Source organism: Macrobrachium rosenbergii, chromosome 12, assembly GCF_040412425.1.
Source record: "Macrobrachium rosenbergii isolate ZJJX-2024 chromosome 12, ASM4041242v1, whole genome shotgun sequence".
Classification (NCBI taxonomy): Eukaryota; Metazoa; Arthropoda; class Malacostraca; order Decapoda; family Palaemonidae; genus Macrobrachium; species Macrobrachium rosenbergii.
In genome coordinates, this window is record NC_089752.1 from 29263493 (window position 1) to 29281383 (window position 17891).

General features: G+C 33.5%; 1 protein-coding gene across 1 annotated transcript in view; it reads right to left on the bottom strand.

Annotated features, from left to right (window-relative positions):
• LOC136843980 (basic proline-rich protein-like) overlaps positions 1 to 9404 on the bottom strand; it is an 87741-nt gene extending 78337 nt beyond the window's left edge. The window contains exon 1 of the mRNA XM_067112998.1: positions 9301 to 9404. Within this exon, the coding sequence (XP_066969099.1) occupies positions 9301 to 9404 (104 nt within the window). The remainder of the gene's footprint in view (positions 1 to 9300) is intronic.
• Positions 9405 to 17891: the final 8487 nt, after the last annotated feature.

Below are 17891 nucleotides of genomic sequence, written 5' to 3' on the forward strand. Positions count from 1 at the left end.
CCTCTTGATTTTGAACTTGATTTTCTTCGAGTGCATTCATACTAAGCGAAAGGCGTTTTCCTTCCATTAAATCCGTTTTTTTTTTTTTTTTTTGTTATTCACGCTTTTTTTTCATGTAGCCTGTAGTTGTATTGTCAAGCCTCTTCAGAGTTGCTTTAGAGTCGAATTGTATTCACACGGTAGTTGTCTATAGAGAATTGCACGTAAATGGTAATAGTGTACAGTACATCTCGTAATCAACCATCAATAGGCCTAATGCTTCGCTTCTAAGTAGCTTCAGTCACTGTCTATCTGATTGGCATATATCTACATGTAATCAAAATTAATAGTGAATGAACAAAACATGTCGAAACATATTCAGTATCAAAGAAATAACCTGTTATACTTCAAGAACCTAATAATACTGAAAAAGATAAAAAGTCAGATGAGTGAAGCGCGAAACAAAAGAGGGTCAATGCAACAAAGAGTTGGATTCAAGAAACATTGCTCCGACGAGACGTTTTTTTATTAAAACTCAAAATCTTCAGGGATTAAATGAAGCAATAAAACTATGCACATCACTTGAAGTGCAATGTCGTTTTCACTAGATTGTTTTCTGATACCTGTAACTGCAGTAGGATATGGAAGGGAGTAGATCGCTTGGTGTGGACCGCTGGACTTAGTCTCATAACCTTTTTGTTATACGGTAAATGAAAATATATCTCAGATATTGATGATTTCTAAGTAGATTTATTTTCTTGATTTTCAAACTAATTTCTTAATTTATTTTTTTCTTATTTTCATAAAGCAGGTTATTTGGTGGTTCCATCATTTTGGGTGCCGGGGCCATTTTTTAATAACCCCCTTTATCCACCATTTGGCTGTGCCTGTAATTACTGTTATTATTAAAATTTTTACACTAAGTCAAAATATACATTTTCCCTGTGGTCCAAAATTTCACAATTGCTGACATTCAAAAATTGTTATTATTCTGAACCACAATCTTTCTCACGTATCGTTTATATTCTGCAGTTAAAAGGGAAACAAATAGCAGGAAAGTGAATATTTAGCCAAGAAAAAAGAAAAAAAATATAAACGCCTTCTTGAATTATCAGTTTTCCTTATCTTGGTTGATGCCTAGAGCCTGCGACTGGAGTTTGTAACTACCAACGTAGGATAGCAATGTTCTTCGCTGCAAAGTTTTACCAATGCGTAGTCTACTTTGTAATGAATTGCAGTTTGTAGTGACGTCCTCCTCCTCCTCCTCCTCCCTCTCTCTCTCTCCAATTCTCCTCACCCCTTCACACATTACCGAAATAGATGTGGTGCCTACTCTGTATAGTGTCGAGTTTTCTCGACTAAGCTTTTCCTGCCTTTCCACGCTTATAGGACTAGGGGCGAGGAAGGGGTCTCACCGCTCTCACGCAGATGTTGTTCGTCCTTATTGGATTAAAGAGTCAAGTGACCGATGATATATACGAAAGGGTAGGCAATAAAGTGTCTAGCATGGATTATATTGACAGACGCCAAAGGCTATACAAAAACGAATGGAATTTCCGTCTAGGTTCAGAATAGTATGATATTTTTGGAAATAAAGAAGTTGTTCTGTTATAGACTGAAGTTAAAGTGGACAATGGAATCTATGAAACGGCGTGCAATAATACATCCACCATTAAAAAAATGACACTTTTTCTGCCGTTTAAAAAGAAATAACTTTCAGGTCTAAGGTACAGACCCACATGGTGAAGACAATGGGAGGTGGCTGTGAAGAGCAAAAGCTGTTTAAATTTCTGAGAATTACAGTCGCAAGACGATACATGGAAAAGAAATAAGTGGTCGTAGGTGCTATAAATCTATATTGTATGAAAATATGAAAACACGGCAATTGATAGTCTACAAAAAGCAATCTCGTAATACCACCAAAAATCCTCTCTATGTTTCTATTCTTGTTTGTATGAAAGTCTGTGCTTTTATGCGGTTGAATAGATCATTGTTTTTGGTAAATAAATACGTGTATTGAATGGGAAGCAAACATTAATATCCAAATAAGCGAAAACTAACTTGAAAAAATGAGACATTTTGAATAAAATCGAAATGAAGGATTCCGATGTAATTGTTCAATATTATTAATATTCTTTTGTTAACTCAAAACCAAAGCTCGAGATTTATCACTTGGCGAACATCCCCCACAAAAAACAGTTTTAAGAATTCCAAAAAAGAATTTCCGAAAGAATAATTAGATTAGGTCAATATTTCAAAAGACTGGACATTTTCCCGCTGGATTTATAGCTTAACGGTCTGTGAGACTAAACGAATCAGGCGTTTTTTAGGCGTATAGTGTTTCCCCTTTTTCTTGTCCCGAAAAACATGAAGCAGGTGGCCCGCCATCGCCAGGGGATTCTGGAAAAGATCCAGACGGGGAAAAATGAATAGCAGGAGAAAAGGAATAAAGATAAAAGAGCCATTCTGCATTTTTGCACCTTTTTCGTTCGGTTCGTTTCGTCCTTTTACGGGATGACGCAAAAGGTTTAATTATTCTCCGGTCTTACATTTCCAAGATGGAGGTCGTGGAATCAGCACTTTTTATATTTTCTTGTGACGAAGCAGTATTTCTTGTCACTATTCTTTTTTTTTATCCGTGTGAAAAATAATCGTCTCTGTTATTTGCACTCGGCTCTCACTTTTGCCTCGCTGGACATTCTGTTCTGGGGAAGCTTGCTAAGCAAGCTCTTGGACTCTGGGCTTCTTCCGTAGTAATGTCAGCATATTATGAAGAATGATGAATTAAGTGATATTTAGGTAAAATTTTATTATTTCTGAAGTTATTTTAATAACTCCGAGCTTGGCCTTTGCTTAGAGGAAAAAGATATTAAGAAACATTAGCCAGAAACCCACCTAAGTTTCGACAGAACTACAATTTTCTCCATTTCACTTTATGAAAATAATAATTGAACTGTTGAACAGAGATAGATCTACTGACCTACAACTACCTGAAAGTTTCCTATGAATATACCTGTTCTTCTTCTTGTGATGGTATAAGCCCAGCTTAATCTACAAGAAGAAGTATATTTATCAAAAATTTGGAAGTCATGAATTCTTTTCTGAAGGTTTTGCTGGGCCAAAGTACGTTTTTTAAGAGGGGTTGGTGGATGGCGGGACTGCAGTGGTAGATGACGCTTTGAAATTGATTTGTCCTGTCATGACTTTATTTTGATGCAAATTTCGAAGCTGCGTCTTCGAAGGACATTAAGATAAGGATAATAATTATGAGGAGATATTGCAACACACACACACACACACACACACACACACACACATATATATATATATATATATATATATATATATATATATATATATATATATATATATATATATATATATATATATATATATATATATACACATTATACACACAGCAGGACTGCGTGTAAGGTACCTTTGACTCTCAATCTCACATATACGTAACATACACACACACATGTATAACATAGAAATATTTATATATACACACACACATATATATATATATATATATATATATATATATATATATATATAGAACTGTATGTTTATATATACATGTATATATATAAAGTATAATATATATACAGTATATATATGTATATATATACATACATATATATGCATATATGAATATAATTATATTATTGAAAAGGCCCATGAAAGAAATTTTATATATATATATATATATATATATATATATATATATATATATATATATATATATATACATATATATAAGTATATATACATATATACATATATATATACATACTTATATGTATGTATATATAATTTCTTTCATGGGCCTTTTCAATAATATAATTATATTCATATGCATATATGCATATATATGTATGCATATATACTGTATATATGTATGTATATATATACATATATATACTGTATATATATTATACTTTATATATATATATATATGTATATATAAACATACCTTTCTATATATATATATATATATATATATATATATATATATTTATATATTGTACATGTGCGTGTGTGTATGTTATGTATATGTGAGATAGAGAGTCAAGGTACTTTACACGCAGTCGATTGTTGTATAAAGTTTATACACCTCTGTATGTGCAGTGTGCAGTAATATGCAAATTATTAGAATATTCATACTAATTTTAAGGCCCATGTTCAACACGCTGTGCTAAAAAAAATATCAGACGCATAAGATGCGCAATCGCAGACATTTCGTAGTACTTAATCCCTCTCCGAGCAGAATGCATTAATGACCACTGAGACTAATAATTACGCACCAACGCCGGTTGTTAATGAGTCGCCCATTACCGCACGTGAATAACAGGAACCTAAGCAAATCTCGAGAATGACAGTCACGTACTAACTCTCGAGAATAATAGTCAATAGTCAATACCGTCAGGGATTTAAAACCCAGACGAAACTATTGGTTCGGGGGAGCGCTGGCAATAGAAGAAGAGGGAATTTAAGATAACGGCCGGATAAACTTTGATAACGTTTACATTGCATTACCGGTGCAGTTCTGGCCGTTGGACCGTTTGTTTTGATACGAAAATTCTGACTTCAGTTTGCTTTTCTAGCTCGGGTGCGCTGGAGGAGGTCTGTAAGGATCGTTGTTTTGGTTTTATCGCAAAACACGCGTTTTAAGTCTTAGAATGATACTGAATTGTAGATGGAGATGTTAGATCCAAGAGAGGTTGTGGCCTTACTATGAGTTAATCATCATTCTATATGTTTTTCAGTTGCTGTTTATTTAATTTTGTTTCTCTGTTAGGTTAATTTCGATATTTATTTATTTTCATCTGATATTTTCAGTACCTCTCATCTTAGTCTATTTTTTTTTTTACGCATTTGATGATGCAGAAGCTAGTTTCTTAAGAAATAACAGTAATGGAAACTATTGCCATTCACTTACCGGCATTTCAGTAACTGCAAATGCAATTTCTCAAAAGAGACGACTTAGGGCCACTGGATTTCCCTGTCTTCATCTGTGATTTAAAAAAAATTGTCCCAACTTGGTTCCTGCACTATCTGAAAGTCGATGACCTTTGTTGCCGTGTTACGCCAGTTAAGTTCATTGGGTAAATTAAGAGATAGTACACATTATATAAATTCATTCGGATATCTTTACAAAAAATCGACCTCAGGTTCTGTTGCAACTGTCAGAGGATGAGTTGGGAATTATTCAGTTATGGTACGCCCACTCCCTATTTGAATCTTTTTCTTCGTCCCTTCTTTAATCTCAACTTCACTAATTTACAGTGTTTCTTCTTCTTCTTCTTCTTCTTCTTCTTCTTCTTCTTCTTCTTCTTCTTCTTCTTCTTCTTCTTGTCGTATTCTCAGGTAAAAATATTTTTTATTCTTACTCTCTCTCTCTCTCTCTCTCTCTCTCTCTCTCTCTCTCTCTCTCTCTCTCTCTCTCTCTCTCTCTCTCTCTCTCTCTTTTCACCGACTATGCTCCACTCTTTTGTTCTTTATTAGACTCATATAACTCGTGTTGTTTATCCCACCATTGTCATTTTTTACCCATTCATTTTTACCTCTTTTGCCTCTCATCCCTTCAATCTTTCTTAATTCCTTCAGTCATCTTCAGTTATCTTTTTTATCAACACATCTCCCTTCCTCACCTTTTGTCTTTACCTGCGAATTCGCTTTGCTCTTTGAGTTATCCGTCTAGAGAATCAATGTTGACTCAAAGGGTCCCACTCCTCTGGCTTCCTTATCTCACATTCACCAGAGAGAGAGAGAGAGAGAGAGAGAGAGAGAGAGAGAGAGAGAGAGAGAGAGAGCAAAATGGACAAACTAAGATTTAACACGAAGCGAAATAGTGACGGAGAAACAGTAATATAACAACGGTTGATAACCGATGACTTCATCAGGTTAGATTGGGGTAAAATAGACAGGAGAGAGAGGGAGAGAGATTTCAAGAGTGTTTGTTGAAGAGATAAACAGATAGATGGATAGACAGATAGACAGACAAAGACAGACAGACAGAGAGGGTCTGGTGTTCTTCAAATGTTTTGTTATATACTTGTAGGTAAGAGAGCCATTGACAGAGAGAGAAAGAGAGAGAGAGAGAGGGGGGGGGAGGGGGATTTTATTAAATATATAAGGTCGTTACTATACGCCTACATCCCCCCTAAAAGGTAGCTCCTGACACCTTATTCTCCACGAGTGCAAATGGGGTGAGGTTGCTGGCCCTTGTTAAAATATACGTGTTCAAGGAGCTTGTGTGCCGATAGCGTTTGACATTTCTTTTTGTCCCCATTCAAATGCTGACCAGACCCAATTTATATATATGTATATTATATATATAATATATACATATATATTATATGTTATATATACATATATATGTATATATATGTTTTTATGTGATATATTTAGATATGTATGAAAGCATATTTGAGTTTACATATATATATATATATATATATATATATATATATATATATATATATATATATATATATATATATATATATATATATATACATGGATACATATATAGATAAATAGATGGGTACACAAGCGGACAAGAAACATATACCAATTTAAAACGCGAAGTGAAATTACCAAGGGAATGGGAACAGATAAGCTCAGAAAACCTGATTAAAGAATTATTCTAAACAAAGAGGACGAGATGGGAGTCTTCTCATTTACGACCTAGATAATTAATCACCGGGACAAGGCAATGTTGTCTATCCCTTAATGTTGTCCCTCGAAGACCAAGGAAAGAAAAATACCTGGAGAAGGGCTCAAGATGGGAAGCAAAATGCGAAAAGGGTCTCTTCTGCTTATCTTTCACGGTTCGCATATATATATATATATATATATATATATATATATATATATATATATATATATATATATATATATATATATATATATATATATATATATATATATATATATATATATATATATACATATATATATATATTATATATATACATATATTTGTGTGTGTGTGTGTGTGTGTAGGCTAGGGTGAACTCATAGTTACTTGATTGCGTTCACTCTATGTAAATATTATATATATATATATATATATATATATATATATATATATATATATATATATATATATATATATATATATTTATATATATATATATATATATATTATGAATGTATATGTATGTATATATACATATGCATATATATAAGTATATATACATATATATTTATATATATATATATATATATATATATATATATATATATATATATATATATATATATATATATATATATATATATATACGTATATATATAAATATATATATATATACTTATATATATGCATATGTATATATATATATACATACATATACATTCATACAGACATATATATGTATATATACGTATATGTATATGTATATATATATATATATATATATATATATATATATATATATATATATATATATATACAGTATAATATATAATAAAGATCTTACTCTAAATTACGGGAATGATCTTAAACTTGGATCTTTTCACCGTGAAGATTACTCATCGGAAATCCTCCACAAAAGAAAGATTAAGGTTTGGTCCTTCATTTCATCCCGGGGATATTGTTCGTTACAAAAGAAAGAGAACGCGTTAATCCGTCTTATGAGCTTAGGAGAAAAGAAGAGGCGGTATAAAACATGATAGATGGGTTATCATTGCAAATGTCAAAGTGGCGTTGACGTGAGAAGAAGAAGAAGAAGAAAAAGAAGAAGAAGAAGAAGAAGAAGAAGAAGAAGAAGAAGAAGAAGAAGAAGAAGAAGAAGAAGAAGAAGAAGAAGAAGATGGATAATTCAAGAATTTGAAGAAACAAAATTTGTAAATATGCAATCATCGATCTTAGATATGCGTTGTCAGTTTTTGGTCAGAATCAACCAGAAATGTGACCTTTGATGTCAGCTGTAGTCTCCTTTTTTTTTTTTTTTTTTTCTTAAATGTTCGAGACAAGTATGGCTTGAAGAATTTGGGCTAAGCCCTTACCTGTAAGGTCTGTGTCGAAAGAATACGCTTCTCAAAGATGACTTTTTCGAATCTGAATTACTGACATTTCGACTGATTCAAGACACAGAGGTGGAAGTAGAATAGTACGAAGGACTGATGCAACAGGTTGTCTCCAGGTTCGCATCTTTCACACAAGATCAACAAAAATAAGAAGCTTCAAACGTTAACTGCAAGGTCGAGAGAGTGGAGACCGTATGCTATAAAGAGCCTTTGGGGAGCAATGCCTAAAGTTTATCAGTGGAACAAACTAATAGCTTTTGACTGAACCTTCTCAAGAAAGTTGCCTGAACAGCCGCCCTAGATATGAGAGCGACTCCTCTTACAAGAAAACATATCATAAACCTGAAAACTTGTTCAGAAGAAAAATACAAGAGGCACTTGGCCACCAGTTGGCCTTATTTGTTAAAAAAAACGTAATCCGATAATTGTCACTTCTTTGAACAATGGATTCACAAGAATGTATAATTGCTAATAGTTATCAACATACATTAAAAATTTTACTGTAGTGGGGTCTGTAAGTTTAAACACTTAAAAATCTGAGGCACTGAAATGTAGATTACTAAAACATGACATGTAGGAAACTTGCCATCCTAATTTTTTTCCTGAAGCAGGATTTCGATGAAATTTTGAGAAGCAAACATGTAAACTGGAACTTTCCTGAGCCTCCTTTCCAAAGAAATTGTCACAAGTACACATGAATCTGCCTTAAGCTTTCACTCCCGTAATTTATTTATCCATCTGCTCTAACGTCAACCACCCCCGCCCCAACTAGCCAGCTTGCCCTTCTGGGTCATCCATAGTCGCCTTAGCAAATTCCTCTTGAGTCTGGAAAGCAGCTGCCTTCCATGAAGATACAGATGAAGACATTGTCTGGGTATTCATATATCCCTCTGTCAGTGACTTTTTGCTTTCCATTTGGGACCAAGCAATAAAGAAGTGGGAAGCGGAAAAATAAAATAATGTTATGTCCCGAGATTCAGGTCTCCAGCAAAAAAAAAAAAAAAAGAAAGAAAGGAGGAAAGCATAAAAGCATTCCAGATCTCTTTATTGCATCATTCGGCAGGCGACGGATTTCTGTGGCGTGACGTCCTACGGAGCCCGCTGGTGTCGAGTCGTATGAAAACCAAATTTTGATGTCCTTTTTCATTTTGGCTTTGGGAAAATCTGGAAGTCGGATATGAACTCTTTTACTTACCTGTATGGAGTAGTTTAAGCCTTGATGTCCAGCTGTAATTATTCCAGATATTTGTCAAAACATGAGCAAATACCATAACATACCCATTTGCTTCGGGGTGAGCTACCTTACACATGGCAGCTTCCATTTGACCCCGAGCTAAAACGATCTCCGCCAGTTGCTTATCATCAAGTACCTTTTTCCTCATCCCACTTAGCTATCCAACCTCTCTGACTAAACTTCGCGCATTTTACACCCTCCATTCTTTCAGAGAGGTTAACAAGTGGTCTTGCTTATTTATTATTCATCATATTTTCGTATGGCATTTTATCGCGTGTTTTGCAACAAATCTCACCGTCGAGTTATCCCAATCTCTCTCTCTCTCTCTCTCTCTCTCTCTCTCTCTCTCTCTCTCTCTCTCTCTCTCTCTATTTTCTTTCATGGCAACCTTTCCCCTTCCAATCATGCCTCCACGTGTCGCGAATCGTCTTTTGGCTTACCAGGAATATCCTCTTTTACCTCAACAGCCATTTTGACGTGATCTCAGTTTTTGCAGCTTCTCTTGTTCTTCAGAAAGAGAAAAAATGTGATAACATATCCCTCAGGAAAGACGTCAAGAGTCACCTTCAGGAGACGTTAGAACTATATATACATATATATATATATATATATATATATATATATATATATATATATATATATATATATGTATGTATATATATATATATATATATATATATGTATATATATATTTATACATATATATATATGTGTGTGTGTGTGTGTCACTTATCCTTGGATGATATTTTTTTTGTATTCACAAATATGATTGAGAAATGCTTCGTACCTGGGAGAATTCGAACCATGCCTGTTTAGAAACGTTAGACAGTGAGTTAGACCACCCAGCTATCTACAGATATAAGTAGATATCGACTCTGCTGTCGAACTCATGTTTTGTACTAAGAATCGATATCAACCCACCTGCACCAGGATAACTAATAGAATGAGTGTGTAACACCTTGGCCTAGATATATTTCAGTTAGCCCTAGGGCTGAGGTTCGTTGCAACATCATAACATCACATTTTTACTTATAAACAACTGATATTTTACGGAATGCATTCTTTAAAAAGACAAAGTAAATTTCCAGATATTTGTTATCAATCGTAAGCAGAACGGAAAACAAGTAAAAAAAATTATTAAGAAAATTCATGTTACGGCAGTTGCATAGGAGACAAACCTATTTTTTACATTTTTCTTTGTTTCCTTATCTTTATTCTTTATTAATTGTATTTTTATTTTGCTGTTTAGCTGTCCAGTATACACACAACGAAAAACAAAAAAAAAGTCCTTGATGTATAGATGTATTATATTTTTGTTGCCTGTCCAATAGTAATGTTCGAATGTAACGTATTTATATTGCCTACTGTACAGTGAAGTAAAAAATAAGTGCATAAGATATTAATCGTCCATACAGACAGAAAACCGCATAAGAATCAAATATGCAAAGACAGAAGGACGTACGGAAGACACAAAACTTGAACGAACAAGAAGGAGACAAGCCTGTCACGGAGAGACAACCGGCCGGATCAGCCTTCGCAGGAAAAACATCAGAGGCATTTCGACACAATGGCCCGTTGCGACCCTCGATCCTCGGCAGCCGGTTATCAAAGCAGCCGCTAAAAGACGCTGACGTCTCAGGAATTTTCATCCCTTCGGTTATAACTGGATTTCAGGAAGAAGAAGAAGAAGAAGAAGAAGAAGAAGAAGAAGAAGAAGAAGAAGAAGAAGAAGAAGAAGAAGAAAAGGGAAAGGAAGAGGCTGGAGGATTGGATACACAAGAAATCAACCCCTCCTCTCCCCCTCCCCTACAAAAAATAGATAGAGATTAAGAAAGACCCGGAGGACGAAATGAGGGGAAAATGCATGACGGAGATATCACTTCAGAAGTTGAAGGAGAAAGGGAAGAAGGAGAACGGGAAAGGGGAGGGGCTTAAGAATACGAGGGACAAGAAAACACCACAAGAATAAGGGAGAACTCGAGAACGAAAAGAGAAGCAAGAGAAAGAGTGTGATGAAGAATTGTCTCTAGAAGAGAAAAAAAGGAGAAAAGGAGAGGGGATTAGAGAGGTAGTTATTGGATTTGAGAATCCTTGCGAGGATGCTGTGGCAATCTGGACGAAAGGTGCCTTCCTTACCTGACGTATTTTTCCTCACACGCGTCATGTGGTTTAGTGATTGATATATTTTATTTTTGAACCTTAACAAGTATTTATATTATTAGTATTTTTTCTGTACATATGTTAACACATCAGCTGCGGTTAGGTGCTAAATTATTTGTATTAATATATTACATATTTCTTAAAAATTATCGGATGCTCAGATAATTGGAAACACTCCTCACGAATGAATTCTTGAAAATTTGCTATAATTAGTTATTTTTCTCTTTATATATTTGTGAAATATATATATATATATATATATATATATATATATATATATATATATATATATATATATATATATATATATATATATATATATATAAGTCCCATTTTCAAGCTATAAAAATAAAAGTTAAAAGTTAAAATAAAAACTCGGACTAAAATTAAGTAAAAAAAAAAAAAAAAAAAAAACTTATACATATATACAAATAATATAAAAGTAAAGTACAAAGGATAGGGAGGAGTAACTACCATAAGGTGCTGAAGGCACAGACCGAGTGACTATTCGGGCCGGGTTCAGCTTCGACTTAAACTCACGAGAGATACAGAGGTGTTGAGGAAGACTGGGTGTTTAACTGTGGAACTAATTGTTTAATAAAGAGTGTTTCCAAGATTGCTAAATATTGTTCGTTAGGAGTTTGGCCTATAATTTTAAAATCTTTGTAGTTTATGTCATATTTGCATTTCTTTGCATGTTCTCGTATACATGAAAATTCAGGATTAGTCAATTTGACGCCTGTTCGATAGCTAACGCCTCGATGAGAGTCCAATCTCACTTTGAGTAACCTCCGTGTGGAATCTTTTTCACAGTGAAATAACTTATCTCCACCAGTATTTCACTGACAACTGCTTTCCATCCAAACTTTTTTATAAACACCTCAGCAAATTTTTCAACAATATCTTCCATCCTAAAATTAAAATACCTACAGTACCAAAATTACGATTATATGCAAGTCTCCCATTTATTCATGACCTAAATTTCTATCGTGAATTGAAGTTGTTAGTCGAGAAATTTTTACCTGCCATTGAACTAAAGCTAATACCCTGCAACCCAATGAGTATTAGATCTCTGTTTAAACATAAGGAGAAACTCGATCCACTAATGACCTCAGGAGTCGTATATTTATTTAATTGCCCTAGATGTAATCTTGGGAAGTACGTCGGCTCCACACGGAGGTTACTCAAAGTGAGATTGGACTCTCATCGAGGCGTTAGCTATCGAACAGGCGTCAAATTGACTAATCCTGAATTTTCATGTATACGAGAACATGCAAAGAAATGCAAATATGACATAAACTACAAAGATTTTAAAATTATAGGCCAAACTCCTAACGAACAATATTTAGCAATCTTGGAAACACTCTTTATTAAACAACTAGTTCCACAGTTAAACACCCAGTCTTCCTCAACACCTCTGTATCTCTCGTGAGTTTAAGTCGAAGCTGAACCCGGCCCGAATAGTCACTCGGTCTGTGCCTTCAGCACCTTATGGTAGTTACTCCTCCCTATCCTTTGTACTTTACTTTTATATTATTTGTATATATGTATAAAGTTTTTTTTATTTACTTAATTTTAGTCCGAGTTTTTATTTTAACTTTTAACTTTTATTTTTATAGCTTGAAAATGGGACTTTAGTCCTGAAACGTCAGCAACAATAAAGTACCTTGAAAAGGAATAATGGAATGATCCTTCACCCTAACCTGCTGATATATATATATATATATATATATATATATATATATATATATATATATATATATATATATATATATATATAAAGAGAAAAAATAACTAATTATAGCAAATTTTCAAAGATTCCCTTGTGAGGAGTCTGTCCAATTATCTGAATATCGGAAGATACAGTATATGTATATGTATATATATATATATATATATATATATATATATATATATATATATATATATATATATATATATATATTTATATCTATATATATGTAATTGTAATGGCCACAATGCCCTCTTAACTTAACCAATTCTTTGCACTTTTTTGGATACACTTGTCACTACAAAGCGGTCATGTCGGCAACGTGACCTAGTTGTGATTATCGAACCCGGTTCGTTTCCCGCTACGGGACATCATAATATCTTCATATTTTTCACACTTGGATCTTAAGGCTTTATAGTGACTAGCGTATCCAAAAAAGCGGGAAGAATTCGAGAGTTAAGATAGCATTGTGGCTATTACAATTACATATTTATCTGGTAAGAAGTGACCAGTAGTTTCTACATATATATATATATATATATATATATATATATATATATATATATATATATATATATATATATATATATATATATATATATATATATATATATATATACTGTATATATATAAAATGACATTATAATCTTTCATCTGATTCATATGAATGCTATAACTGGCAGTTAGATGAGAGAATTAAACCTCAGCTCTCACGCAGGCTTGGAACTCGTGTCTTGATGAAATCCCTTTCATGGGGATTTCATTAATCCTGGCCAGGTGTAAGAGCTTCAGGAGAGGACAGGAAAGAGAAAATTACATGGAAAACTGCTTGAATTTCACCTTTGTCTGATATAAGGGTGTTACTTATGTTTGGTTATCTAGGAGAAAGAAAGTATGGGACGTGTGAAATTGTGACTTTTTTTCTAATGGAAATCAAAATTTCATCCAAAATTGAAATATTGGTTTTTCATATAAATCCATTTTTATCTTCTTCCCAGCTTGATTCCCAGTCGGGGTCGATGTTTTTAATGAACCTCCTCCAGTTATTTGTATCTTGAACAGTTCGTTTCGTAATTGATTTTGGATTATTTTTTTTACGGAAGGATGCCCTTCCTGACTCTAACCTGCCATATTTATTCGGGCTTAGCACCGCACAGGGTTGGGCCGGCTCGCCCCTCTCCCGTCCACAAGGATCTAGCTTAAATCGAATTTTACCAAAGAAAAGATTAAAATGTCATTGGCTTATCAATCAGTAAGCATCGCTGTAACAAACAAAATAAGTGTAATTTGTTTCTTGCAAAAACAAATTTGTTATAATTAACGTTTGGTAATGGGGTACTTAAATCTTCCCCAACCGCCATCCGCTTTCAATAGCTTTCTTAATAACTTTTATCTGCATTTCGTCATATCTTGATCATAGAACAAAATTGTCAAGCCTTTGGCTGCGCTAGAACCCCGGCACCATTACATGGCCTTCAGCAAATTTGGGTTGAAGTGCCCTTGTTCGGCGTTATGCGCAAGCACACTCTCCTTGCCTTCGCTTATCTATATTTTTTTCATTTTATTGTGTATATATCCCTGTTGACAATATGCAATCTTTGCTATTAATTACTTGTATAATGCTTTCTCTGTGCTTCTCCTTGTTTCATATATATATATATATATATATATATATATATATATATATATATATATATATATATATATATATATATATATATATATATATATATATATACATATAATTCTATGGGAGCTATCTTTGAAGTTTTCTAAGTCTTTGGCATCTTCTGTAATAATTTATGTAGATCATGAATAATAATAATAATAATAATAATAATAATAATAATAATAATAATAATAATAATAATAATAATAATAATGAATCTTGATCAATTATGCTTGCATGTATTCCTGAATGGGTATGTGAATCGTCAGTTGATTTCATTTGCTCTAAACTTATGTATTACCTAATTAGAAGTAACAAAGGCGATTGCGTTGATAATTGTGACAGAGATGCAAAGTGAGAAAAGGCAACAAAGAAGGGAGGAGAGTCCAAGCAAAATTACGGACGGTTTGAATGGAAGAAGAAAGTTTATAGTTAATAACAGTGATTTAGGAAATCTATCGGTAAAGGGGAACGGTAATTTATGAAATAATAAAAGGTAATGGCGAGATAAATTCTCATGATGTTTACTTTGCATCATAAAAAGCGTTCTTACTGCTTCGTCGTTATTTTTTACAACTTTCCTGTTTTATCTCTCTTGTTTCATTATTATTATTATTATTATTATTATTATCATTATTATTATTATTATTATTATTAAAAGTGGTGTCTGCAGCACATGCATTCAGTTTATATAGTGCTTTTGTCTTTAGATTAATTGCTTTTTCATGGTTACTGCATTCCACCAGTAACTCGCCGATGCTCGTAAACCTTTGGAGAGGTGGTGAACTGGAATGGTGTTGTTGAGGAAGAACACACACTAGTTGTTGCAGAGCAACTACGATAGTAACTGAAATAAGGCGTTCATTTTCCGTAGAGTTGTCCATATTCGGGAGCGATCGCCGTCAGTATTATTCTGATACCGTGTTAAACTCTACGGAATATTAACCCCATATTTCAGTTACCCTCGTAGTCACTCGGTAGCCAATAATGTATTCTTCCTCAATGTATCTAGCTCTGTTCACAGCCTCTGCAAAGAATGACGAATATTAGCGCGTTACAGGCAGAGTGCAATAACCCTGAAAAATTAATTATCGGAAAGATGGGAGAAACTTTATAAATTTAATACAGCTGATGCAGCTATCGCTTCAAATACTACGTGCCTAAAAGATGGTCTGCTACCTACATACTATTATTATTATTATTATTATTATTATTATTATTATTATTATTATTATTATTATTATTATTATTATTATTATTATTATTATGAACATTCACGTTTTTCTCCCTTAGAACGGGTGGCTCCAAAAGGTGCTACCCTCTGGTTTTCAGCAAGTCTCCACGGGATGAGGTTGCTAGCCCTGCACCCTGCATCACATGTTTAAAGGGGGCTATGTACCGACGGTGTCTTGCCTTTCCTGGTCGCCCATCCAGTTTATTATTATTATTATTATTATTATTATTATTATTATTATTATTATTATTATTATGCCAGCATTCATTTAGAACAACCCAAAGAAGAAATTAACTTTCCAAGCATGGTGCCAGTGATCCTGGTAATTGTGACGCCAGATGAATTACAACCAATCATTTATCTTGCCAAGCTAAGCAGGATTGGAACGAAGCATAGGTAAGCAGATCAGCAAGCATATAAATAACTGCATTAAAAAGCAGCAATTGTGAAATAAATGAGACAAACAAAAGCTCTCTCTCTCTCTCTCTCTCTCTCTCTCTCTCTCTCTCTCTCTCTCTCTCTCTCTCTCTCTCTCTCTCTCTCTCTCTCTCTCTCTCTCAGGAAATCTTTAAAGGTTCGTTCCAAAGCAATCAAGATCAGCATCAATAACACCAATAATAATAATAATAATAATACGAAGATATCTGCCTTTGCAATGCACAATAATAATAATAATAATAATAATAATAATAATAATAATAATAATAAAAAAATAATAATAGACTTTAGATCTAACAATCAAATAACTTATACTAACGCAAGAGCAATTTTCACAGTCATCTGTCAACCAGGTTACACAGGTGTACAATAATGAAGCCAACATCAAACGCTTGTCCTCTTCAATAGACATGGGAAATGTGTGCATTAAAGGCAAATTACAAAGCAAACATAATATTAGTTTTATATGTTGGCTCATGCAAACACAATATAGTACCAGCTCTCGCATAATCTGTAAACAGTTCCAGTAGAGTACAGGTGATATAAATATGTTTATATATATAAATTATATATTTATATATGTGCATATACATGTATATATATATACATATGCATATACGTGTATATATATACATATAAATATTTATATGTATATATATATTATATATATATAATATATGTGTGTGTTTAGAAAGAGAGAGAGAGAGAGAGAGAGAGAGAGAGAGAGAGAGAGAGAGAGAGAGAGAGAGAGAGAGAGAGAGAGAGAGACCCAAGACATGTCGCATTAACCCCTAATGTATTGCTATGAACAATGCATCCAATTCCATTAATTGCTGATGCATTTCATTGTAAACTGAAGTTTACGTGTAACCCTGTCTTCGTTATGTCGATGACTTAAGATAATGACTTCAGAACTTGCAGTTTTCAAGGTCTCACTGTAATCGTTATACCTTAAGAAAGTTAAATATCAGGAATAGTAAAGAGTATTTTTGAAATTAAAGAAAATAGTGAAAAGGTTGGAGAACTGTCTAACGTTTGGTCGTCGAAATATTTTGCAAAAATATTAAACAGAAAAATCTAGCAGCTTAATTGATAATCGCATATATAACTATGGTACAGGCAACCTGATGTCCTGCTCTAGCCCAGGCCCAAAGGAAGCCAGTTGGAAAGCTAGTAGAAAACTAGAAGGTTTCCTCCGTACAGGAAATGAAAGACCTTCAACTCTGAAAAGTGAAAGATTGTAAGAGTCAAGGAAAGCGGAAACAGAAGGAGAATTCTGAATCCTGCCAGACAGAGGAAGGAAAGTCAGTGAAGGCTAACAATGACATATTTAAAATAAACCTAAGTTCATAAAGTCACTGAAGGTTAACAAATGAACAGCACACATTTCAAATAAACTCAA